Genomic DNA, 27,932 nt, shown 5'->3' with positions numbered 1-27,932 from the left:
TTAGACTTCTAAAGGGAGATGAAGTAAACGTAAGGCAGTATTGATAAATAAAGCAAAGATGTATAAAAAACAGGAAGAGTTGTGAGAGTCTATATATATACTCTCCATTCCTTTATTGCAATATATTTTGTACTGTAGTAACTCCCTATGTTTTTTCTTTTTCCTCTGTGTAAACCAAAGGCCATTATGGCTTATTCTATATACAATGCATTTTGACACTGCATTTAGGGAAAAGTGGTTCCCTTTATAACAAATTAAACTATAGAATGTAAACAATTTGTTGGGATATTCAGAAGTGAAACCCATTCTATTCAACACACTGCCTGCCCTGCAATTTATTATAATTTAAGAGGCTTTATGTTCTATGCGCACAAAACACAGAAACATGGAAAAACACAACAATCCAAATTTTAAAGTGGTTAGCAGAGTATGGATTTAAATGAATGTGTATCTTCAAATACTGTGAATTAGTGCACTGGCATGTGGTGTCAATTCTATCCGAGTCCCCAAACTAATGCTTGCTTTGGAGTTCATGAAATAAATTAATTGCCCACTAAGTTCCAGATCCCCCACTGAAGTCAGTGGGAATGAATGGCACTGGCTCAAGCCCAAAGAGCAATGTGAATCCAAACCCAACAGACACTGACTTTACTATCCATTATAGAAAAAGGCTTCATCATGAATTCTATTCCAATGTATCCCTCATGATTTTGTTGTTTGGTTTCTGTGGTCTTTTTGTTTTGCTCTGTCTCAGGGTTCCCTGCTCACTGGTTGTTGCAGCATGGCTTGAGGATGAGGTGATTGGGACAGTTACAGAAATCACACACAAACATTTTTCCTTTGGGAAACGTTTATCACTTAATTTCACATAGTTTATTCCATTCTCCACCTTTTCAGAAAGGTGATCACAGAGGTTGACAGCTTTCTCATGGTCAGTACCTGGACAAACAACAAGCAATTAAAGATCATTATGGCAGATTCACACCACTAACATTTTATTTTAGCAGGTCCAGTCATTAGATCAGCAGCTTCCCCCTGACTTGGGCTACACCGAGTCAGTAATATATCACCCTGTGTGATCTTAGCTAAACTGACCTGGTGTGTATTTTCCCTGCCCTATGTCAAGGTCCAAGTTACTCAAGAGAACTAAGGAATTCCTCTTGTGGCAAAAGTATCAGCTCTGCTCTGCTTACTGTACACATGAGCTACTGAGCTCTTTAGAAGGTAAAGCAGTTGCAATACATTCAAAGATAGAAGTCCAAACATAGACCTGGAAAATTTAGATCAGTCTCCCTTTCTAAAGGGTGCTAAAGTTTGTCTATACTGATTGTAGAAGAGTCTTTCATTTCATTAGCAGATTGTAGTTTGTTTAACCGTGTCGCTTCATCCACTGGTACACTGCTGCTTTTTGTGAGGGTTTCTGGAGTTTTAAGCTGGTTGCATTCCTTCTTTTTAGTTCTAAAACATCTTAGGCATGTTAAACAGGAATCTCTCATTTTGACTAAGTTCTGGTAGGTGCTTTCACTGGAAAAGCAATACAATATTGGGTCTGCAACACAATTAAAACTAGTCAACAAGAGAGAAAAGTGGTAAACGTTAAAGATTTTAGCTGCAAACATGCAGGTCGTCTCAAACAAGCTGCGAATTACCAACAGGATGTGGTATGGTCCAAAGCAAACCAAGAAGATGATAACAGTGTTTGAAACCAGACATTTAATTTGAACTTTTGTCTTCTTTTGAGTGCCATGGCTCTTGCGGACAACTCGTAAAATTCCACAGTAAGAAAAGAGCAGCAGAGAGAAGGGAAAAAGGAAGCCAGCAAAGAAGCGGTAATAATTGAATCTGTGCTCCCAGTCTTTGATGGGATAATGTTCAAAGCATATTGTATGACTTTCTGAATCCTTACTAATATCAATATTCTGAAATATAAGCCAGCCCATCAGAATTTCCTTGATCCAGATAACGACGCTCACCATCACAGCGGCCTTTATTGTCCGAAACTGATAGAAACGAAAAGGATGTACCACTGCAAGATAGCGATCCATGGAGATGCAGCAGAGAAAGCCCACACTGATGTAAATGTTCTCATACAGGAGAATGCCACAGATTTTGCACAGTTGTTCATTATAAGTCCAATCGTCATGCTGAAAAAAGTACTGTAGCCACAAGGGCAAAGAGAAGAGGTAGAACAAGTCTGCTATAGTCAAATTACACAGATAGATCCCCAATTCATTTTTCGCCTTGATCTGTAGGTACCCATAGTACAATGAGAGGCAGTTGGCTGGGAGACCTATTATAAAGACAAATATGTATATTGGGGGGGATAAGGTCTGGTGTATGCTGTGGTTAATGGTGCAGATATTATTGTTAGTAACGTTTGGGGTAACCATCTTCTAGCAGTGACCATGTATCTTTCATCAGGGTCCCAAAGAGAGATGTAAATTTTAAATTCATCCCGTTTCATAAGTTACTCATTTCTTCTGCACAGACTTCCTGCTGGGGTGTAGTCTGGCTTAGAATCCTAAGAGCCTGAAAGTAAAACACATGAAAGTTTTTATGAGGAATATCACTGAAATTAGCATCACTAGCAGGTGAGGCCCATCATTGACTAGGCAAAGTCATTTTGTGTAGATTACACTTATAGGAATGTTCAAGAAATTAAATATATTGAATAGAACTTTGTATTAATGTGCTTTCAGAAGGGAAGTAAAAGGACAGTTTTCAATTTGTAGGCTTTCAACTTCAAACATTATTCATTTTATTGAATAATTACCATACATAATACATTTGAATTAGAAACTTGTAAAGCTTCTATTACTCTTTCCGTAACTAATTTGAATTATTCTGTGATTCACAATAGTAACAATTTTCTTTGCACTAAAATGACAGTTTAATAGGTGACTCGATTCTGATTTTGTTGGCAAATATTTTATGAACTCTACTCATAATAGTCATGGCTTTTTCTGGTGGAAAACAAACAATTATTTAAACCTTTCACCCAGCAAATTCTGGTGTAAAAAGTAGTGTGTTTAGCTAATTTAAGAGGCAGGATTGTTTATGCAAAATTTGGTATCTGTAGGTAATTGTGAAGTATGACTTTATTTTGCACAAACAAATCCACAAACACTTCAAAATATATAGTAGATTTTCAGAAAGATGAATAGTCCTAGCCCTCAGCTTTTTCAAGTCTCTAACACAAGACCTGCTTCATAAATGTCATTATTTAGGAATAGTAAATGTATGTATATAGCACTTGACACCAAGAATCTCAAAACATTTTACTTTGTAAACATTCATCAGTTTAGCCTCAGAACCACACTATCAGATGAGGCAATATCTCCATTGTACAGTTGGGGCACAGAGATACTAAGTTAGTTGCTGAGGCTTATATTCTCCTTAGGGCAGAGTAGTGAATGGAGTCCTACTCACACTTTCTCAAAGGGCATTGGAGCTATGGCAGAAAACAATGTATTTTTTCCTTCAGTCTTTTGAACAAAACATACTGACTCGTCAATTTTTGCAAGGAAATTGCAAGCTCTCTCTCCTGTACATACCCAGTTCCAAAGCTGCTTTTCCCTACAAAAAGAATATTTCAAGGAAAGATTTCCAAAATCATATAACAATCTCTCATAAGGTAGCCATAGTCTCGGCCTGATCTGCTTAATTACAATAGAGTCTCCCTACCAGTTTGCTGCATATATCACTTTGTACATTGCTAATATATACAAGTATAAATATGTTCAGCAAAGAAATGCTTTTCCAATTCAGAACATACAAGTCTTGTCAGCAGTACATAATTTCATAGTGCTTGAGCATGGTTATGAAGATCAAGAATGATGATCCTATGATGACTACGGTTTAGCAGTCAGTGTGACCAATAAATTATTCTTCTAATCAGGCAACTAACTGTTTAAATCCCACCAACCATGGTCATCTAACATGACTGTTCACAGGTGTGTTCAATCTCAGTAAAAAGGCCTCAGTGTAGTATTCAGGGGTGAGGGCTAACTTATTCTTATGGAGGTAAAATGTTGTACATCTTCTACAGCTCAAATTCATGGTAGGCAGTTAAAAAACCAGCATTCTAAGGGAGAAGAGAAATAGTCTTTATGGTGCAGTGGTTCTCAAACTTTTTGGCCTATGGCCTACCTGGCTCGATGCAAACCTTTCTGTGGCCCATCAGTTGCTAATGGAAACTTGCAGTTAATTACATAATTATGCTGCCCCGTTTTTCTAGTGCTGCAGCTAGGGAGAACAGTTTAATTTAACCAGTAAGAAGGGAAATATTAAATGAAATTATTAAACAGATTAAGCGCTTTAACTTTCTCATGTTAGTTTATCAAACTTCATTTTAAGTAAAGTAAAATATTAATTCCTGTCCAATACAAAAGGTTTCAATGTTGTCTTTATTTATGGCAAGGGTGGGCAACCTTTTTTGTGTTGGGGACCACTGACCCACAGAAAAATCATTTGGGAGCCACCCAAGTGAGAAGCTAAAAGAAACCCTACAAAACACCCTCCAAAACTCCCCAATTCTGATGTGGCCCCTAACTGAGACACCTCACTCCCCTGGCACTCTAGTTCCATGGAGGTGCGAGGAGGGATAGGAAGGACTGAAGTTAAATCCTTCCCATAGGCCAGATTTTTCTGGCCTTAGTGGATTTTGTGGATCCCCAAAGGAGAGGGTGAAGGTGCAAGGTCTGGGTGGGAGGTAAGGTGCAGGAGCAGGCTGGGAGCAGGGTGTCTGGCCAGGGAAGAAGGGACAAGAGCAAGGGAAGGTGCAGTGAGTGGCCAGGAGAGAGGGTGCAGGAACAGGCTGGGAGAAGGGTGTCTGGCCAGGAGGGAGCATGCAGGAACAGGCTGAGGGCATGTCGTCTCAGTGAGGGGTGCATGAGTTGGGTTAGGTGCAGGGTCTGGGCATGAGGTGAAGGGGGGGTACTTACCTGTCTTTGATTCCAGCCAATGGGAGCAGAGGGGAAAGCTTCTCTGTGCTGCTGTTCCCTCAGCCAGGGGAAAGGAGAGATTCTTACCCATGAGAGAGATCCGACGGGGAGGCTCGGGTCTTTCTTTACCCCCAAAGTGGGAAGCCAGAGCTGGTGCTCCAAACTCACTGGGGGGTGGTCATGAAGCAAGAGAGCCAGAACTGGTCCCTGGCTGCGGAGTGAGAGAAGGAGGAAGGTATGGGAGGAGTGAACTTGAGTCATAAACTACGTGTAAGGTGGACCACAGTTTGAAAACCACTGTTGTAGCATCTGCCTGTTTCCTCTTACTGTTTGATTTCAATCTAGTGCTATTTTTGTTTCACTTCTGTGCAGTGTCCAGTTGTACGTGTAAGCAGGGGCTAAACTACTGTTTGCTATCAGCCTGCTAAAAGGAGAGAGCTTCCCTCGAGGTGGGTGTGCTCACTCAAATTGTTTAGCTCTGCAAGATACTTAACTGTTGATATGTAAATACAGCTCATGCCAGGATGGGGAAGGAATCTGAGGCGTGGTTATGTAAATCAAATTCAGCCAGGGCTGATGGAGGACCAGTGTTGGAATGGAATGTGATGTACTGTAACTAATTTGGGCTATTGTGGGGGTCACAAGTCATGCTATCCCTAAATGTGGGAACTGTAAAACATGACACCAGTGCTTGCAGGAGAGACACCATCATTGTCTCTCCTGCAAGCACCATTGGAAGGTAATAAAGTGATAGGGAATAGCCAGCATGGGTTTGTGAAGAACAAGTCATGCCAAACTAATCTGATAGCTTTCTTTGATAAGATAATGAGCCTTGTGGATAAGGGAGAAGCGGTGGATGTCATATACCTAGACTTTAGTAAGGCATTTGATACGGTCTCGCATGATATTCTTATTGATAAACTAGGCAAATATAACTTAGATAGGGCCACGATAAGGTGGGTGCATAATTGGCTGGATAACCGTAGTCAGAGAGTTGTTGTTAACGGTTCTAAATCCTGCTGGAAAGGGATAACAAGTGGAGTTCCTCAAGGGTCTGTTTTGGGACCAGTACTGTTCAATATATTCATCAATGATGTAGATATTGGGATAGAGAGTACGCTTATTAAGTTTGCAGATGATACCAAACTGGGTGGGGTTGCGACTTTTTTGGAGGATAGGGACATAATTCAAAATGACCTTAGCAAGTTAGAGAAATGGTCAGAGGTAAACAGGATGAGGTTTAATAAAGAGAAATGCAAAGTGCTCCACTTAGGAAGGAACAATCAGTTCCATACATACAAGATGGGAAGCGACTGTCTAGGAAGGAGCATGGCGGAAAGGGATCTAGGAGTCATAGTGGACCACAAGTTGAATATGAGTCAACAGTGTGATGCTGTTGCAAAAAAAGCAAATATGATTCTAGGTTGTATCAACAGGTGTGTTGTAAGCAAAACTCGTGAAGTCATTCTGCCGCTCTACTCTGCACTAGTTAGGCCTCAGCTGGAGTACTGTGTCCAGTTCTGGGCGCCACATTTCAAGAAAGATGTGGAGAAATTGGAAAGGGTACATAGAAGAGCGACAAGAATGATTAAAGGTTTAGAGAACATGACCTATGAAGCCAGGCTTCATGAACTGGGCTTGTTTAGTTTGGAAAAAAGAAGATTAAGGGGGGACATGATAGCGGTTTTCAAATATCTAAAAGGGTGTCACAAGGAGGAAGGAGAAAATTTGTTCCTTTTGGTTTCTGAGGACAGGACAAGGAGTAATGGGCTTAAAGTACAGCAGGGGAGGTTTAGATTGGACATTAGGAAAAAATTCCTAACTGTCAGGGTGGTCAAATATTGGAATAAATTGCCAAGGGAGGTGGTGGAATCTCCCTCTCTGGAGATATTTAAGAACAGGTTAGATAGACATCTGTCAGGGATGGTGTAGACAGAGCTTGGTCCTGCCTTGAGGGCGGGTGGCTGGACTCGATGAACTCTTGAGGTCCCCTCCAGTCCTATTATTCTATGATTGTAAGAGGTCTCAGATGAACAAGGCTTCCCCTTCCAGAGTTGGGTATACAGAGCTTGAGGGGAAGGGCTTGAGCCAGCCTGCATCATGCCTGCCAGGTGTGAGCTGTAAGACTGGTTCAATCTGCCTCTTTCCCCCGTTTTAAGGATAGACCTAAAGCAGACTCCATCAGGAGTCCTTTTATTATTCCAGTGGAAGCTAGAATCTTTTGCCAGCCTAGGTGATGGCTAAAGAGTTGAAATCACTTAGGGTATGTCTACACTACCACCCTAGTTCGAACTAGGGTGGTAATGTAGGCAACCGGAGTTGCAAATGAAGCCCGGGATTTGAATTTCCTGGGCTTCATTTCCATATTGACAGGTGCCGCCATTTTTAAATGTCCGCTAGTGCGGACTCCGTGCCCCACGGCTACACGCGGCACGAACTAGGTAGTTCGGATTAGGCTTCCTATTCCGAACTACCGTTACTCCTCATGGAACTACCTAGTTCGTGCCGCGTGTAGCTGCGGGGCACGGAGTGCGCACTAGCGGACATTTAAAAATGGCGGCGCCAGGCAATATGCAAATGAAGCCCGGGAAATTCAAATCCCGGGCTTCATTTGCAACTCCGGTTGCCTACATTACCACCCTAGTTTGAACTAGGATGGTAGTGTAGACATACTCTAAGAGCTGAAGTCACTGGTTTGGCCTGGAACCAGACCCACTGCAGCTGGTGGGAACAACTGGTGGGTGGCCGGTAGGAGCGGCAGCAGGCAGCCAGCAAAGTGGCTGGTGGGAATGATTGGCGGGCAGCCAGTAGGAGCTGTGGCAGGTGGCCAGCAGAGCAGCTGGCGGGAGCAGCGGGTGACTAGTGGAGCAGATGGCAGGAACGACCAGTGGGCAGCAGGGGCATCACACAGTTGGCATCACATCAGGCTCTATGAAGTAAGTCATCAGGGTGATGTGTCTGGGTCTGCACTGACTGGGACAAGGCTGTAAGGGGGGCATTTGAAGTGAGGTGTGGGGAAAATGTGGGTAAGTGAATGGAACCCTTACCTTGTTGGACTAGTGAGCCTGAGAGGCCAAGGACATTGCTCAATCCATTTGAGCTGGGACAGTTACTTGTAGGGAGTTACTCTGTTCATGGTATTTTCCCAAGTTAATGCCATGTCACTTCTCTCTCTCTCTCTCTCTTTTTCATTAAAATTTTATTTTCTACACTCAGACTCTGTGCTTGAGAGTAGGGAAGCATCGCACCTCAGAGGCGCTCAGGGGTGTGTGAATTTCCCAGGCTACTGGGTGGAGGCTCTAGCCGGTTCTGTGAGAGATGGATCCCTAGATATTGAACCCAGCCCTGGTTGCTGCCAGACCTACTGGGCAGAAGGGTTACATATGAAATTCCCAAAGTAATGCAACAAATAATAAATACTACTACTCTTTTTGCAACAACTGCCACAAACACTGCAGTAGTAGTATTGTGTGCTGAAGTGTTTGAGATGGTTACTATAGAATTTTTAATACTTGTAATAAAAAAAATTACAGTCTTTTAAAGGAGATAATTAGCTCTGGTTCTTTAAAGTGTTTTTATTTTTATTTCTATAGGCAATGAAGAAGTTTAGAAGTGTTTTCTTTCCAGACTAAAAATAGACCTAATCCTGCAAAGATTTATTCACAATTCACTTTACTCACCACAGAGTAGTCCTCCTGAAGTCACAGCCAAGTTAAGCACAACTATAAAATCAGAAAATCATAGGACTGGAAGAGACCTCAGGAGGACCCCTCCTAAAAGCAGAACCAATCCCAACTAAATCAACCCAGCCAGGACTTTTTCAAGCCAGGATTTTAAAAACTGTAGGAATGGAGATTCCACCACCTCCCTAGGTAACCCATTCCAGTGCTTCACCACCCTCCTAGTGAAATAGTTTTCCCTAATATCCAACCTAGACATGTCCCCCCCCACACACACACAGAGCAACTTGAGACCCATTGTTCCTCGTTCTGTCATCTGTCACTACTGAGAACAGCCTCTCTCCATCCTCTTTGGAACCTCCTTCAGGAAGTTGAAGGCTGCTATCAAATCCCCCCTCACTCTTCTCTTCTGTAGACTAAATAAGCCCTGATCCCTCAGACTCTCCTCATAAGTGACATGCTCTAGCCCCCTAATATTTGGTGTATAGTGATCAACTAGTCCACCTCTCTCTGAACAGCAAAATAGATTGGAATGCCCAAAGGGACTATCTGTAGCTCCATGGAAAGAGTGTTATATTGCTATAGGAGTGAAGAAGCCTGCCAGACCTATTAGCAGAACACTGAACCTGAGAAAGAGTAATTTGAGTGGTAATTAAGCCATTTAACAGTCATTTACCAACCCCATGTATATACTGTCAGTGTTTTAATTTACTGCATTAGTCTAAAGCCCCTTAGTTTAAAATTTGCTTTAAAAATATTTAATTAGTGTTGCTGAACATTATAAAAATACAGCTCTAAAAATTGACATCCCCCTCCTTTGTCGATTGCCATTGGACATCGGGGCAGGATTCCCTGGAATGCTTACATGAAGGGGAAAGGAGTCCAGGACAGCTGGCACTATTTTAAAGAAGCCTTTTTGAAGGCACAGAAAGAAACCATCCCGACACATAGCAAGAGAAGCAAATACGGTAGGAGACCGGATTGGCTTACAGGGGAAATCCTTGTTCAATTAAGCACAAAAAGGAAGCTTACAAGAAGTGGAAACTTGGACAAATATCCAGGGAGGAGTATAAATGTATAGCTTGACAATGCCGGGGGGTTATCAGGAAGGTGAAAGCGCAGTTGGAATTGCGACTGGCAAAGGATGTGAAGAATAACAAGAAAGGCTTCTACAGGCATGTTAGCAAGAAGAAGGTGATCAGAGAGGGAGTGGGGCCCCTACTGGATAAAGGAGGTAACCTAGTGGCAGATGATGTGGGGAAAGCTGAAGTACTCAATGCTTTCTTTGCCTCTGTCTTCACGGACAAGGTTGGCTCTCAGATTAACACGCTAAGTGATGCAAGATGGGATGAAGATGGACAGCCCTTGGTTGGTAAAGAACAGGTTAGGAACTATTTAGAAAAGCTAAACATACATAAATCCATGGGTCTGGACTTAATGCATCCGAGGGTACTGAGGGAGCTGGCAAATGTCATTGAGGAGCTTTTGGCCATTATCTTTTAAAAGTCGTGGAGATCAGGAGAGATCCCGGATGATTGGAAAAAGGCAAATGGAGTGCCCATCTTCAAAAAAGGGAAGAAGGATGATCCAGGGAACTATAGGCCGGTCAGTCTTACCTCAGTCCCTGGAAAAATCATGCAAGGAATCCTTAAGGAATCCATTTTCAGGCACTTGGAAGAGGGGAAAGTGATCAGGAATAGTCAGCATGGATTCATGAAGGGCAAGTTGTGCCTGACCAATCCGATTAACTACTATGATGACATAACTGGCTACGTAGACATGAGAAAGTCAGTGGATATGATATACCTCAACTTTAGCAAGGCTTTTGATATGGTCTCCCACAATATTCTTGCCAGCAAGTTAAGGGAATGTGGATTAGATAAGTGGACAGTAAGATGGATAGAAAGCTTGCTAGAAGGTTGGACCCAGCGAGTAGTGATCAATGGCTCGTTGTCAGGATGGCGGTCAGTTTCTAGCAGAGTGCCCCAAGGTTCCGTTCTAGGACTGATTTTGTTCAATATCTTTATTAATAACCTGGATGAGGGGTTGGATTGCACCCTCAGCAAGTTTAACACAAGAACATAAGAACGGCTGTACTGGGTCAGGCCAAAGGTCCATCTAGCCCAGTAGCCTGTGTGCCGACAGTGGCCAGCACTAGGTGCCCCAGAGAGGGTGGACTGAAGACAATGATCAAGCAATTTGTCTCCTGCCATCCTGCTCCAGCCTCTGACAAACAGAGGCCAGGGACACCATTTCTATCCCCCAGCTAATAACCTTTTACGGACCTAACCTCCATGAAATTATCTAGATTCTCTTTAAACTCTGTTATAGTCCTAGCCTTCACAGCCTCCTCTAGCAAGGAGTTCCACAGGTTGACTACACGCTGTGTGAAAAAGAACTTTCTTTTATTAGTTTTAAACCTGCTACCCATTAATTTCATTTGGTGTCCTCTAGTTCTTCTATTATGGGAACTAATAAATAACTTTTCTTTATTCGCCCTCTCCACGCCACTCATGACTTTATATACCTCTATCATATCCCCACTCAGTCTCCTCTTTTCTAAACTGAAAAGTCCCAGTCATTTTAACCTCTCTTCATATGGGACCCGTTCCAAATCCCTAATCATTTTAGTTGCCTTTTTCTGAACCCTTTCCAAGGCCAAAATATCTTTTTTGAGGTGAGGAGACCACATTTGTACACAGTGTTAAAGATGTGGGCGTACCATAGTTTTATACAGGGGCAGTAAGATCTTCTGTGTCTTATTTTCTATCCCTTTCTTAATAATTCCTAGCATCCTATTTGCCTTTTTGACTGCCGCTGCACACTGTGTGGAAGTTTTCAGGGAACTATCCATGATAATTCCAAGATCTCCTTCCTGATTTGTCGTAGCCAAATTAGCCCTTATCATACTGTACGTATAGTTGGGGTTATTTTTCGCAATGTGCATTACTACACTTATCCACATTAAATTTCATTTGCCATTTTGTTGCCCAATCACTCAGTTTGGTGAGATCTTTTTGGAATCCCTCTCAGTCTGCTTCTGTCTTGACTATCCTAAACAGTTTGGTATCATCCACAAACTTACCACCTCACTACTTACCCCTTTCTCCAGATCATTTATGAATAAGTTGAACAGGATTGGTCCCAGGACTGACCCTTGGGGGACATCACTAGTTACCCCTCTCCATTCTGAAAATTTACCATTTATTCCTACCCTTTGTTTCCTGTCTTTTAACCAGTTCTCAGTCCATGAAAGGACCTTCCCTCTTATCCCATGGCAATGTAATTTTCACAAGAGCCTTTGGTGAGGGACCTTGTCAAAGGCTTTCTGAAAATCTAAGTATACTATATCTACTGGATCCCCCTTGTCTGCATGTTTGTTAATCCCTTCAAAGAACTCTAATAGATTAGTAAGACATGATTTCCCTTTACAGAAACCATGTTGACTTTTGTCCAACAAATTATGTTCTTCTACATGCCTCACAATTTTATTCTTTGTTATTGTTTCGACTAATTTGCCCAGTACTGAAGTTAGACGTACCAGTCTGTAATTGCCAGGATTGCCTCTAGAGCCCTTTTAAAATATTGGTGTCATGTTAGCTACCTTCCAGTCATCAGGTACAGAAGCCGATTTAAAGGACAGGTTACAAACCACAGATAAGAGTTCAGCAATTTCCCATTTGAGTTCTTTTAGAACCCTTGGATGAATGCCATCTGGTCCCAGATATTTGTTAACATTAAGTTTTTCTATTTGTTTCAAAACCTCCTCTAATGACACTTATCCGGGACAGTTCCTCAGATTCATCACCCACAAAGGACGGTGCAGATTTAGGAATCCCTGTAACGTGAAGACTGAAGCAAAGAAATCATTTAGTTTCTCCACAATGGCTTTATCGTCCTTGATTGCTCCTTTTATAGCTTGATCATCTAGGGGACCCACAGGTTTTTTAGCAGGCTTCCTGCTTCTAATGTACTTAAAAAACATTTTGTTATTTCTTTTTGAGTTTTTGGCTAGCTGTTCCTCAAAATCTTTCTTTGCTTTTCTTATTACATTTTTACACTTGATTTGACAGTGTTTATGTTCCTTTATATTTATCTCACTAGGATTGGACTTCCACTTCTTAAAAGATGCCTTTTTGTCCCTCACTGCTTCTTTTACATGGTGGTTAAGCAACCGTGACTCTTTTTTAGGTCTCTTGCTATGTTTTTTAATTTGGGGTATACATTTAAGTTGGGCCACTATTATGGTGTCTTTAAAATGTTTCCATGCAGCTTTCAGGGATTTGGCTCTAGTCACGGTGCCTTTTGTTAGAAAAAAAAACTGCCACCCCAGTAAAAAAGTTTTGCCAGGCTATTCTTGCTATAGTGGGCTGCAGTACTCCTTGGGAGAAACCGGCTGCACCCTTCCTGCATACCATTGCCTTTAGAAAAAGGGAAGGTGTGAAAAAGGGGAAAATAGCCTTAGACTCTCCCACCCGTCAACTTGGCATGAGAACTGCAGGGCTTACTTGGTCGCATGAAACCTGCATAGTTTCGGCCTAACCCCTGGGACACAGACCCCCACTTGGTGACCGTTGGGCCATATATGGTAATATGCAAGTGTGGGAAAGCTATGTGCAGATTTGGGGATAAATACCCATTGCAAAGTTTGCTCGAGGAGGTCTTTGCAATACACGTACCATCGTGCGTGTACCTTCCCGTATACTCCAAAGCGCTGCCGGCCTGATCAACCGACCAGCCACCTCCCCTGATTCTCGGGTGTAACCAAGGCCTTTGCAACAGAACCGATATCTTTGAAATGTTCCGTGTTCTGTGTAAGTTGGTATGTATGATTTGATTTTCTTCATTGTATAAGCTTAGTGTTGTAGTTGTTTTGGGTAGTACATAGACTTTGTAGTTATCACTGTTATTTAATTAGTAGCTGGATATTTTTAGAATAGAGACTATTCCCCTTGCCATTCCTATCCTTATATCTCTGATACATTTAACTAGGAATCGTAGAATAAATATAATAAATACTGTAAATTCATTATTAACATGGTCTATTAAAAATCTTAGAATAAATACTATACATTCATCACTGTCATAAATAAATATCTTTTATTTGCTAAAACTGTCCACCTGGTTCTGTCCTTCCCCCCTTGGGCATGCATCATCGGACCTGTGATTCTTGTGACACCTTTTAATTGATTCTTGTGACACCATGGAATTGACAGAGCCAGACGTGTACCCAGAAGCCTCCTGCTACGGGACAAGCCCAAGAAAGAAACCAACAGAACACCACTGGCCATCACCTACAGTCCCCAGCTAAAACCTCTCCAACGCATCATTAGTGATCTTCAACCCATCCTGGACAATGATCCCTCGCTTTCACAGGCCTTGGGAGGTAGGCCGGTCCTTGCCCACAGACAACCCGCCAACCTGAAGCATATTCTCACCAGCAACTACACACCGCACCATAATAACTCGAACTCAGGAACCAATCCTTGCAACAAACCTCGGTGCCAACTCTGCCCACATATATACACCAGCAACACCATCACAGGACCTAACCAGATCAGCCATACTGTCACTGGTACATTCGCCTGCACATCCACCAACGTAATATATGCCATCATGTGCCAACAATGCCCCACTGCTATATACATCGGCCAAACAGGACAGTCCCTACATAAAAGAATCAATGGACACAAATCTGATATTAGGAATGGCAACATACAAAAACCTGTAGGGGAACACTTCAATCTTCCTGGACACACAATTGCAGATCTAAAAGTAGCCATCCTGCAGCAAAAAAACTTCAGGACCCGACTTCAAAGAGAAACTGCTGAGCTACACAATCAAGTTTGACACAATCAACTCTGGATTAAACAAAGACTGTGAATGGCTTGCTAACTACAAAAGCAGCTTCTGCTCTCTTGGAATTCATACCTCCAGATCAGCTGCTAGAAGTGGGCCGCCTCCTTCTTGATTGGATCCACCTCGCCATCTCCAGCCTGATCCTGGCCTGCATATTTATTCCTGCCTCTGGAAATTTCCACTACATGCATCTGACGAAGTGGGTCTTTGCCCACGAAAGCTTATGCTCCTACACTTCAGTTAGTCTATAAGGTGCCACAGGACTCCTCGTCGCTTTTAATTTCTGTTTAACTAACCTCTTCATTTTTGTGTAATTCCTCTTTTTGAAATTAAATGCCAGAGTGCTGGACTGTTGAGGTGTTCTTCCCACCACAGGAATGTTAAACATTATTATATTATGGTCACTATTCCCAAGCGGTCCTGTAACGGTTATCTCCTGGACCTGATCCTGCGCACCACTCAGGACTAACTCGAGAATTGCCTCTCCCCTTGTGGGTTCCTGTACCAGCTGCTCCAAGAAGCAGTCATTAAGCCATTGAGAAATTTTATCTCTGCTTCTCTTTCTTAGGTGGTATGTAGCCAGTCAATATGGGGATAATTAAAATCCCCCATTATTATAGAGTTCTTTATTTTGGTAGCCTTTCTAATCTCCCTCAGCATTTCTATGTCAGTATCGCTGTCCTGGTCAGGAGGTTGGTAATATATCCCTACTGCTAATTTCTTATTATTGGAGCATGGAATTACTCTCCATAGCGATTCTGTTGAACATGTTGATTCATTTAATATTTTTATTTCATTTGATTCTACATTATCTTTCACATACAGTGCCACTCTGCCACCCACACACCCTGCTCTATCTTTCCAATATTTTTTATATCCCAGTATGATCGCAGATGACATGAAGCTAGGGGGAGAGGTAGATACTCTTGAGGGCAGAGATAGGGTCCAGAGTGACTTAGACAAATTGGAGGATTGGGACACAAGAAATCTGATGATATTCAACAAGGACAAGTGCAGAGTCCTGCACTTGGGACGGAAGAATCCCAAGCATAGTTACAAGCTGGGGACCGACTGGCTACGTAGTAGTTCTGCAGAAAAGGACCTGGGGGTTACAGTGGATGAGAAGCTAGATATGAGTCAACAGTGTGCCCTTGTAGCCAAGAAGGCTAATGGCATATTAGGTTGCATTAAGACGAGCATTGCCAGCAGATCCAGAGATGTGATTATTCCCCTTTATATAGCTCTGGTGAGGCCACATCTGGAGTATTGTGTCCAGTTCTGGGCTCCCCACTACAAAAAGGATGTGGATGCATTGGAGAGGGTCCAATGGAGGGCAACCAAAATGATTGGGGGCTGGAGCGCATGACCTACAAGGAGAGACTGAGGGAGTTGGGTCTGTTTAGTCTTCAGAAGAGACGAGTGAGGGGGGATTTGATAGCAGCCTTCAACTTCCTGAAGGGAGCTTCCAAAGAAGATGGAGAAAGGCTGTTCTCAGTAGTGACAGATGGCAGAACAAGGAACAATGGTCTCAAGTTGTGGCGGGAAAGATCCAGGTTGGATATTAGGAAAAACTATTTCACTAGGAGGGTGGGAAAGCACTGGAATGGGTTACCTAGGGAAGTAGTAAAGTCTCCATCCCTAGAGATTTTTAAGTGTTGGCTTGTCAAAGCCCTGGCTGGGTTGATTTAGTTGGGATTGGTCCTGCCTAGGGCAGGGGGTTGGACTTGATGACCTTCTGAGGTCTCTTTCAGCTCTATGGTTCTATGATTCTGTCAATGCACTCCTGCTGGCTACCCCACTGCTGGCTCCTTTTCCTAAGGCCTCAGGTGTAGGGCTCCCTGCCCTGTTGTTGCCCTGCTAATCCTCCTGTTTCTGGTTTAAACACATCACAAAAGCAAACATTCACTATGCACTCTCATACCTGCAAGAGGTTCTCTTCTTTCCAGCCAAAAACACGGTGCATTCCCAGGCACTTAAACTGCAAAAAATCTGCACAAAACTATGCAACACCCATGCCTTGCTAAGCACAATCTGCTGGCAATGGAATTGGAAACAGCCTAACAGCCTTTCCCAACTAAAACTGAGTAATAATATGTGGCTAGGGTGGGTCCTTTAGTTTGAATAAAGCATTACAGGAAGTCCCTCTCAGAGCCTCACGTTCAGTAGCGGGACCAGAGAGCCCTGTTCCGGAGAGCCTCCCACAGACATGTATTCAGAGTTTTCACACACAACTCTTCACTCACAAGACACCCATTTCAATGAGCAGCTTTGATAGTAGGGTGTACCTTTGTGCACACAGTGGGTTAACTCTTTTGTAGTGGGTCTCTTGCTCTGTAATCTGCCTCTTCCCCTGTCACACAGCAATGATAGACTTGAATTTTTGTGAGGAGATGGGCCTATGTGCACATTTTAGATCACATTTCCTCAAAGCTTGAGGTGGTTTAGATTTGGGATTTTGGTTCAGCCCATTGGTTTGATAAAAGCCAGGCATGAAGTTCACTTCCAAGTTTAAAACAAAAAGTGACTACCAGATCTCAGTCTGACCTCCGGCATATATCACAGACCACCATCCTCCAGGATCTGTATACTATACCCAACTTATTACAACCCTCTGAAGACTAAGCTACTTTGGGCCACAGGTAGCGAAGAGGAGGGAATGAGGAACACAAGTGCCAGGAGGCCCTGCAGTGGCAGGAAACAGATTACATGAGATATACTCGGGTGATCCTGGCTAGCAGCCCATGACGCATGCAGTCATGGGTGGCAGGTAACATAGGCAAGGGAAGGCATGGCCTTCCTGAAAATGCCTATACTCTTCACCAGCTGGCAAGAAGGGCTAGGACTGCAGCGCAGCAGCCCAGCTCCTCAGCCACCCGAGAGAGCTGGGGATGTGGCACATCAGCCCAGCTCGCTGGCCACCTGGGAAAGCAGGGGCTGCATGATAACCCCACTCTATGGCTGGCCAGGAAGGATTGTGCAGCTGCCCCAGGCACTCTGCCCACCTGGGAAGAGTGGGGCCACAGCTTCCCAGCCATCATGCGGCAGTCCAGCTCTCTGGCTGTCCAGGAGGGATCAGGCAGCAGCCCCAGGTGCTCTCGCCACCTGGGAAGGGTGGGGCATGCCACCTCCTGGGATATGGGGGACACTAAAAAATCTTGGGGCAGTAACCTGGGGGGGGGGCAGGCATGGCTCCAGAGGGAGAGATTGTGGAAGGGGGCGGGTTGGGCCTTCATTCACTGCCCATGCATGCCACAAAGGAAAGGAAAGAAAAATCCTGACAATCTGACGGGGAGGGCATTACTTGCCTGACCCACATGTGGCCATCAGTTTGACACAGAGCGTGAGAGTAAGAATCAGCCACCCAAGCACCTGAGAGATTTTTCTCAGTTCCATCTTAAAGCACCAGCCCTCTCCATCTGTTATCCCATTTCTAGTAATGGTCTAAATTTTGGAAATTGTTGTACTCCAGATGTTCTGACTCATGGTGGCTTGGGAGCAGATTAAATGAGTAGCTGGGGGGGGGAGGGGAGACTTCACTGGAGGCCCCAGAAAGAGAATGATCAAGTGAGTCTTCCTAAGTCCATCCACAGAATATTGACAGGACACTGAGCCACACCCAATTAACCAAGTTCATTGCCACGGACTTGGCATTTACAGGGGCTGGCTCCTCCTGATCAATGCCCTGGACCACAGGGTCTTGAGCTTTCCCTCGATGTCAGCCCAGACAGAGGTGGAAGGTGTGGGTGGGGAGGAAGGAGCCTGCCAGCCAGGCTGTTGGTGAGCTGAATGAGCCAACGAGGGACTGGTTCTCTGCACAATGCTTGGAGCAGGATGAACCATATCAGTGGGGGACATGAAAGAGCTGAGGGACTGTGGAGGATGAACCAGCAGAGCAGAGAGAGGACACTGAAAGAGGAAGTATACAAAGGGCTAACCTGTGGGCAGCAGAGGTGACACACACCCAGCCACTGCCTGCCCACATTCACCAGCCACCACAATAAGCATCCAGTGCTGGCTGGAAACAGGAGCGGGGAGGATGGAGGCATGCTGGCCAAGAACTGGCATGCAGCAGGGACTGTACTCACAGACTAACAGAAAAGGAGCTGGCCTCCCACATTGCTGCTTTGCCTGACCACCAGTCGTGTACATACACAGCTATGGTGAACACTCACAGCTGGTGATTGGGGCACTGGTGAGCAATTATCCAGCCAGCAATTACTCCCCTCACCAGTACTGATGGGAGGGGAGAAGCAAAATATGAACAATTTGCCCTTTTAATTTTAAGCGTGACACCACAGGAGGGTTGAAATATAGGACTGTCCCTTTAAAAATGGGACATGGGGTCACCTTAGACATACCTCTCAGAAATACCACAGTGGTACTGTTCAGTGCGTCCTAAAGGAAAAATGATCTAATTATTTCATAGTTAACTGGTTCAGTATAGCTTACAATTTTTTCTGCTCTAGGCTAGCTCCATATTTCTACCCACGCCAAGGAATATGGGTCAACATTAGCATATGGCTGAATATACCAATCTATGTAGTCAAGAAGTACAACAGATTACTGTAGCTACAGTATTCTAAAGTGGGGTTCCCACATTCTTCAGTCTCTGATTAAGCTAGAACATAGCAGAAGGCATTTTGTGGTTTCAAAAAGTTGCTTATGAAGCACCTAATAAACTGCTAAAGAACAAGGAACTGGCTGTGTGCAAAGCAGATGTGCAAAGTGCTTTTATTAAGTGTTTCTATGTATAGAATCATAGAATCCTAGGGCTAGAAGAGATCTCAAGAGGTCAGTGAGTCCAGCCCCCTGCCCCAAGAAGGACCAACCCTAACACTAAATCATCCCAGCCAGGGATTTGTCAAGCCGGAACTTAAAACCCTTTAGGGATGGAGATTCCACCACCTCCCTAGGTAACCCATTCCAGTGCTTCACCAGCTTCCTAGTAAAATAGTTTTTCCTAATATCCAACCTAGACCTCCCCCACTGTAACTTGAGACCATTGCTCCTTGTTCTGCATCCGTCACTACTGAGAACAGCCTTTCTCCATCCTCTTTGGAACCTCCCTTCAGGAAGATGAAGGCTGCTATCAAATCTCCCCCTCCCCCCCACTCTTTGCTTCTGCAGACTAAATAAGCCCAACTCCCTCAGCCTTTCCTCGTAGATCAAGTGCTCCAGCCCCCTAATCATTTTGGTCGCCTTCCGCTGGACCCTCTCCAATGCATCCACATCCTTTCTATAGTGGGGGACCCAGAACTGGATGCAATACTCCAGATGTGGCCTCAACAGTGCTGAATAAAGGGGAATAATCACATCTCTGGATCTGCTGGCAATGCTCCTCTTAATGCAACCTAATATTGCCATTAGCCTTCTTAACTACTAGGTCACACTGTTGACTCATATCCAGCTTTTCATCCACCGTAACCCCCAGGTCCTTTTCTGCAGAACTGCTACTTAGTCAGTCAGTCCCCAGCCTGTTACAGTGCTTGGGATTCTTCCGTCCCAAGTGCAGGACTCTGCACTTGTTGAACCTAAACAGATTTCTTTTGGCCCAATCCTCTAATTTGTGTAGGCCTACACTGCAATGTGGGACCTGAGACTTACTCTTGCAGACAACAAGGGGAAAGGTTAGAAATCAAACAGCCACAATGCTTTATTAAACCTGAGCTCTAGCCTAAAACTTAATTCAGATCTGAACACTTCCCACTTAGAACTAGATTATTTTATTAACTTGTAAACGGGCCCCTCTAATTGGTAGTTCTATACACAATAATAATGACTCATGTATTTTTCAGTGGGAAGGAACCATTGAATTATCCTGTAAATTACACATGCCTTGACTTTTATCATTCCTAGGTGGCTTCATTTATAGAAGTCTATTATAAGAAAGGAAATCAGCATGTTTTTTAAAAACCCCACATAAACAATTGATGAATTAGTCAACGTACAATTTTCCTGGAACACACATATGCTATTACTCATTGCATTGGCTAAGCTTCTTCCCTCATCCCACCCTTGATTTCCTGTTAGGTTTCCCAACTCTTGACTTCATTTCTCAATTAAATCCTTCAAATTTTTTAGAAACTCTGTATTCCTAAGCATTTAATTACTGAAACTGATAGTTTCAAGTGTTATCTGTGCTGCAATTTTTGCAAGTTCAGGATTAATGACCATAAATATGTTGGTAAGCACTTGTTAAATAGATTTGGGTATCAGTGTTTAATAGGAAACTTCCTTTTCCCCTCAGAGGGTAGGTAGTATTTATGAACTGTTGACACTTTTTCCTATATAGAAAAAAGTGCTATAATATTCCACATAAATGGTTTACATCTTTGGGCACAGAGGCTCTGGGATGTCCATGAGAAGCCAATGTCAGAAGCTGATATCATAGGGGAATGCTTGAAAGGAACTTGAGGACTGGGTGCAGTGACTGTTAACCTGCAAGATGATGTTAGGCCTGGCATAGGTTCATGCTTGCTGTGCTATGGCATCTGCCAGGGGAAAAAAGGGCTCAAAATGATTGTTTGCGGTTGCTTTCATGCAGGGAAGGAGGAAGAAGATAAGTGCATCATGAGAAGCTGACAACATATACCCAGAACCACCCGCAATAATGTTTTTTTTTTCATTGGGCTTTGAGAGACTAACTAGGAATTCAAATAGGCAGCAGGAACTGTAGGATGGTTACTCATAGTGCACTGCTGTTAGAGTTGATGGTAGTCATGATAGTAGTGGGTACATACCCCATTGACCACATGTACTTAGTCAAGACATGCACATTCAGCTTTATAACATCAGATACTAAATGTTGACCTCAATACATGTGACCAATTTCATAATGTAGACATATCCTAATTTGTGGTTTAGTGATCAATGGCTTCCCATAGGTAATAACAACATATCACAGAATCATAGAAGTGTAAGACTAAAAGGGACCTAAATAGGTCATCTTGTCCAGTCCCCTGAACTCAAGGCAGTACGAAATAATAACTGGACTAGACCATCCCTGAAAGGTGCTTGGAAGCTTTTAAGAACAGTTTAGACAATGACAGAGACTCCACAACCTCTCTAGGCAAGTTGTTCAAGTGTTTTATTACATTGATAGGAAGTTTCCCTAATGTGTAAACTTGCTGCAATTTAAGTTCATTGCTTCTTGTCCTATCATCAAAGGTTAAGTTTTTTACTCTCCTCCTTGTAAAAGCCTTTTTACATACTTGAAAGCTGTTATAATGTCCCACCACAGTCTTCTCCAGACTAAACAAACCCAGTTTTTTCAATCTTCCCCCATAGGTCATGTTTTCTAGATCTATACTCATTTTTGTTGCTGTCCCCTGGATTTTCTCCCATTTGTTCACATCTTTCCTGAAATGCAATGCCCAGAACTGGACACAAAACTCCAGCTGAGGTCTAATCAGTACAGTGTTGAGCAGAAGAATTACTTCACATGTCTTGCTTGTAACACTCCAGCTATTACATTGTAAAATGGTGTTTGGTTTTTTTCCAGTAGTGCTACACTATTGACTTATATTTAGTTTGTGATCCACTATGATCCCCAAATCCCCTTTTGCAGTACTCTGTTATCATCCACAAACTGTATAGTGTATATATCATTGTCTAAATCAATGATGAAGACAACAAACAGAAATGGACTCAGGAGGCCAGGACCAATCCCTGCAGGGCCACTCTTGGTATGTCCTTCCAACCTATCTGTGAATCACTGATAATTACTCTCTTGGAATGATTTTCCAACCAACTAAGCACCCACCTTATAGCAGCTCCATCTAGGCTTTATTTTCCTAGTTTGCTTATGAGCAATAAGGAATGAGGTTCCTACCTCATGTAAATAAGATGATCAGGAAAATAAATACAGTTCAGCCCATGTGTGGAAGATCATCATAGACTTACTTATTTGTTGTTGGGCAGCCCTCAGGAGCACCTTCTTGTGGCAGGCTGTGGCATGACAGACCCGTGTGTGTCAGTTAAGGATGTTAACAAGCTGGGGCACTTGTACATTTCATTGCAAGCTTTGAAATGTACAAGAGTCCCCAGCGGGAGCTCTTGTCCATTTCAAAGTGGAAGCGCCCTCCTGGAGCCTGTGGTCAGTGGGGAACTCAGACTCTGAATCCCCCACTGATCCCAGGCTCCATGCTGTGCTACCAATTTGAAATGCCATGAGGAGCCCGGGGGCTCCCCAGCTGACCGTGGGTTTCCACATGGTATTTCCCCCAAACCCGGGGTCAGTTGGGGAGTCCCCAGCTGATCCTGGGTTCCACAGAAATGCTGCGCAAAGCCAGGGATCAGCTGGGAGTACCCAGCTGACCCCGGGCTCCGCACAGTGCTGCCGCTTTGAAATGCCAAGGCGGTGTTTCAAAGGTGCAGCACCATACAGCTGAGCTGGGGATCAGCTGTGCGGTGCTGCCCCCTTGAGCCCTACCTCAGAGTTTCAAAGCAGCAGCACCACACAGCTGATCCCAGGATCAGCTGTGCAGCGCTGCTGCTTTGAAGTACCCCCTGTTCCTCGCCCTTTGCTGCCCCTATATGATAGAGGCAGCAAAGGGAGGGGTAAATCGACTAGTCAACTGACTATCTGATAAGCATCTGCTTAACATCCTTAGTCTCAGTTTCCTTCCTTCACAGTCCACAGAAGAAGTTGAAACAGGCTTTCTGAGTGTAAATAGCCCTTATGGAGTTAATTTATTATAGAAGAAAGCCTTGTTTACATAAACTATCAGCGAAGACACGTAAAAATAGTACATATGGTAACAGCATCCTCACCACTCCTCAATTCTCCAGTACTTCTCAGCTTGCATTACCCCAGCCTAACTATCATATTTCTCCAACCTGTTTCATTCTCAAATGTTGTTCTAATTCTTGTCTGTAGACATTAGAAGGCTCATGACCACCATAATTTCCCAGCTTTTAGCCTTCTCTGGCCCTTCAGCTTCTGCTCTCTAGAACATAGGTGGCAATAATTTTTGGTGGGCGATGCACTCCAAGATTTTGGTAAGTGGTCAAGGGCTGCACTTTTCTATGGAGGGGCTGCAAAGTCTGGGACTGAGGATGGGTGCGGGAGGGAGCTTGGGGTAAAAGACTGATGTCCAGAAGAGAGTGTGGCATCTCAGAAGGAATTTGGGTGAAGAAGGGGGTTGTGACCTAGGTCAGGAATTGAGGTGCAGGGCTGGGGATGGGTTATGGGTACAGGATAGGATTCTGGCCTGGGGGAAGGGTGTAGAAAGGGGTGCAGGATCTGGGAGGGAGTTGTGATCAGCAGTTGAGGGGGGTGCAGAGGGTTTGGATAGTGACCTGGGGCAGGAAGGGATAGAGGAGAGATTTGGGTGCTAGATGCAGGCTCTGGCCAGCATGCACTTACCTAGGTGACTTCTGGCCAGCAGCCTGGCAAGAACCTCAGGAAGGCTCAAAGTGACTGGCTGTTCCATAAGGTTCTCTGTGCCTTGTGGGGAGGAGGGGCTTCATTCACTGCCCTTGCCCTCAGTACAATCTCTTAGGTCCCATTGGCCAGTTTCCAGTCACTGGGAGTTATAGATTGTGCTGGGGACGGGGACAGCGAGCTAAGCCTCTTCCCCAGTGTGTGTCACAGAGCAGTCAGCCTCTTTGAGTGGCATGGGGATGCTCTGTGCCTGAGAGTCCCAGCAGGATGGGCTGGGTTGAAAGGCTTGGAAAATCTGGCCCATGGGCTGTATCTTCCCTTCCTCTACTCTAGCATCAAGGGCCAACAGACACCTCTATTGCTATAAATGGGAAGGTGACTCCTGCCTTCTTTGGCTGGGGATACCTGACTTAGGAAAGATACGCAAGATAGTCCATCCACTGATTTCAGAGCCTTCAGCCTTTTTCATCCTCTCAACATAATTCTTCCTCAGGAAGACTCACCCACTAACTTCCTTGAAATTCCTCCCTCTTTCCAGAGAGGTCTGCAAAGAGCTTTCCACAACTTTCCCTGGAGACCTCTTCCTCCAAACTCCTCACTCTCTCCAGGATCATCCCTGATTCTTTATAGCTCTCACCACATGCTTCCCCACCCACTCAACTGGCTAACATGGGAGCAGCAGTTCTGGCACAGGGGCACTGGACCTGCTGTATTATCTGTAGCCAGCAATTCTGAGACACCATTGCTTTGTTTTTTCTACTATGTAGTGACAGCTGAGCAACTTGCACTGCTGAGATACTGGAAATTCTTCATGCTAGTGCTAACCAGAGGATCAGTGCCAAGAGGAGACTAGAGGATCCTCCTGGAATTCCCTATTCCTGGCACAGCAAAGCTCTCACAATATTTAAAATTATTTTAAATACATATTTATTTATTGCCTTAAGGGGTTGCCCCAGTGCAACGTGTAAGACAATCTACATTTGTCTCTTCTCCCTGCTACTTTTAAAGTTACCCAGGTATTCATCACAAGCCTTTGTTCTTCACCACGCTGGCATCCAATAAACAGAGCGGTGAGCCCATGGCTGGTGTTATAATCGCTAACTGCAAAAATCCAAATCTTGTTACCTCTTTCCCTCAAAAAACCAAAACCACCATGCTTTATGAACAGGAAGCCAGATTTTTTTTGCCATCTGTACAGTCATGTGGTGAGAGAGGGCTGGGGTAGTCCTCTCTCTCTGTGTCAGTCTGAATACTGAACCCCTCATCCTAGCCCCACCATTTTATTTTCCAAAAACCAAAAATTAATTGAGTTAAGGATCTGAAGAACACCAAGTAAATCTTCTAGTCAGGATATAATCCTCACTCTGAAACTGTGACAATCCATGCTTGCTCATGACAGCTCCTTTGAATATTATTTTGCATATAGACTTATAGACACCCAGGCATTTCTATGATAGGGATTGACATAAACTATAGCCAATAAAATCACAGGTCCCTAAGCATTTTGGAACATGCAACCCTGTTTTATTTTGATACTCCTTGCACTGGCTCCTACTAAAACATTTCAAGTTGATTCTTTAGCATCAGTAGACAAAGGTGACTTTGTGCAGGACTGCCTCATCATGGATTATGGCATTAACTTGCCCAAAGACCTTTGTACTGGTTGGTTTCCAAGGGAGTGTCAACACTGCAGTTAAAATGACAAAAGACTTTTTCAAGAATCTCCTAAATTGTCTATGAAAATGAACTCTTAAATAATTAAGTGCTACTATTTTCTTTCTAAGAGATGGATTCATGTTATAATGCTAAGATTATCAACATAGTCTTAAAATGTATTATTAATCTTAGCTCTTAATATTGCTGTATTTAAAAACTTGAACCCCTGTTAATCATGAGAGATAGTGTGTTTTTCATTTCTTCCAAAAGGCTTATTCCTGGTAAGTTTGTGGGAATATACACTGTGTGTGTGTGCAAACAGAGTACACGGAGTACGAATGTATATACCTCTGAGGTGGCTAACGTACACTCCACAGTCACCTTCAATAGAGATGAGGACTGTGGAAAGAACAGATGCAAGCATAAAATGCTCTTTCTGGAGCCAAGCAGCCTGGCAACTTAAGAATGAAGAGCATAGGATGAGGCCCATAGACACTGTGGGTCACTTCTCTGTATCACATACAAAGGCAGCTACAAACTTCACTTTTGCAGCTCTTTGGTTTCTATGTGTCTCACATGTTCAGCTCCTGCTGCATCTGCTAATACTTCCTTACGTGAAATACCAGAGTTAGATCTGGTCTGGATTTCAGATTCAACATGTTGCACATTTGGTGATTCTGCTTTGACACGTAACGTTAGTGGGAGTTGAAAGGAGAAGAGCTGCTTGATAGTGTCAGATACAACCAGTTATCTCAGGATCAGCCCAACAAGCAGCAATGTTGCTATTCATTCAGAGACAAGAGATTCAATCCCTTAAATTTTCAGAGTAACAACTTCACAAATAGCTTTTAGAGTGGAACTCTGTTTTAAGTAGATGGAATATTTGGAACACAAAAATGTAAGACCCCAATGATCAGAAGTTTTGAGCTATTCAGGTAATGGGTTTTGGCATGGCCCATGTACTGGGATAATGGTCCATCTGTACAATAGGAAGAGATCTATGAATTCCAAACCCCAGTATTTCTGGGTGTTCCAATGAGGGATTTTGGTTTGGGCCCATCTACAATTATAAAGGGTGAATTTGAGCAACTTCCCTCCCCCCGTAATAGTTATGTGTAATTGTGGCATGCATAAAGCAGTTAACTCCCCAAATTATGTATCTGCATAGAAGCCAAATCATTGTTCAACATAGGCAGAATGAGCTCTACTAAATGGGTTCTTGCTATGGCAAAAGGGAGATTATTTCCCTGAAATGATACGTTCTAATTCTATTGGTTACTTAAGTAGTTAAACAATAGTGCAGAAGATTTTCAAATCTTGTGTGAAAAACCCTAAAACAAAGCCAAACATCTTGATAAATTGTATCTGTGGTGATGTTTCTATTTCCTTTACATTGGTGTTATCTATTTTTTGCTTCTTAAAGCAGTTTGGAACTATAGCTAACTGTAGCTGATGATTTAAAGATTTCAAGTCACAAAGAATCTAAGATTTGAGGACTTCAATAACTCAGACTAAGATTATAGGCCTGCTACAGGAGTGGGGGCCGGGGGGTGCAAAAGGGAGGAAAAGGTTCTGTGCCCTGCAATATGCAGGAAGTCAAACTAGATGATCAACCCCTATAGCAGCACACAGAATACATCTATAGCAAGGTGTTTGGTTTGGAAGTTTCCTGCTGGATTGCCCTCAGGAAATCACAGATTAATCTGTCCAAACTTGCTTACATTTGTACATTCCTATTGACATGCTTTGGAAATGCCTTTAAAAAAGAAATCAGCCTGCTGTCACTGTGCTATCCTATATGCAAATATGAAAACATCTCCAGCCCATTCTACTAGTCCCATTTCACAGCTGTATCTTCAACATTTCACTGCCCATTACCTAAACAGAACTCACCTATGATCTGCCACAGAACCTCTGTCTAAAGGGTTCTGTGGGGGGTCTGGTTCTTTGGAGACCAAGGAAGTTATTTTAAAGTTGCATTTTCTACACATTTTTTTTTTCTACTAGTTCCTGGATTCTTTGCTTTGCTTCTGCTTTTAACACTTCAGCAGAAAGTGATGTCCCATTGCCTGACCACCAGGTTTCTGATCCTGACCAGTGAAAAACTTCATGTGAATTTTAAAAAAAAAGAATAAAACTGAGACTCACTTGAGAGGAGGAGACCTCTGGAGAGCGCTGGGCTATAATTAAGTATGCTGAGGTGTAGCAGCCGAGATCTTGTCTGCTCAGCTCCTGACTCAGTCTGGCTGGCTAGGCTGACCTCCTCCCCACTCTGAGCAAGGCGGTGAGTGAGAGAGTCTGGAGGAGGAGGGGGAGGAGACTGTGCTTCCTGCTGCCCTTGCTGGTACCACTGCAGAGGAGTGAGACTTCCAGCTTCCTCCTATCTCACTCGCTTGGAGAACACAAGAA

General features: G+C 43.5%; 1 protein-coding gene across 3 annotated transcripts; it reads right to left on the bottom strand.

The window, feature by feature from the left end:
- Window positions 1-77: 77 nt before the first annotated feature.
- GPR68 (G protein-coupled receptor 68) lies at window positions 78-27,932 on the bottom strand. 3 transcript variants are annotated; one of them, XM_006135506.4, is made up of 2 exons: window positions 27,672-27,932; window positions 78-2,529 (listed from the first exon to the last, which is right to left on the bottom strand). In XM_006135506.4, exon 2 carries the CDS (start codon window positions 2,388-2,390, stop codon window positions 1,308-1,310), a length of 1,083 nt encoding a protein of 360 aa, XP_006135568.2. In that variant the 5' UTR covers window positions 2,391-2,529; window positions 27,672-27,932; the 3' UTR covers window positions 78-1,307. The 3 variants fall into 3 exon arrangements, with proteins under 3 accessions (XP_006135568.2, XP_075782839.1, XP_075782840.1); XM_075926724.1 differs by lacking the exon at window positions 27,672-27,932 and adding an exon at window positions 4,944-5,561; XM_075926725.1 differs by lacking the exon at window positions 27,672-27,932 and adding an exon at window positions 5,031-5,561.

The sequence above is a fragment of the Pelodiscus sinensis genome, chromosome 4 (assembly GCF_049634645.1).
Source record: "Pelodiscus sinensis isolate JC-2024 chromosome 4, ASM4963464v1, whole genome shotgun sequence".
NCBI lineage: Eukaryota > Metazoa > Chordata > Testudines > Trionychidae > Pelodiscus > Pelodiscus sinensis.
This window is presented reverse-complemented; position numbering and strand designations above follow the sequence as displayed.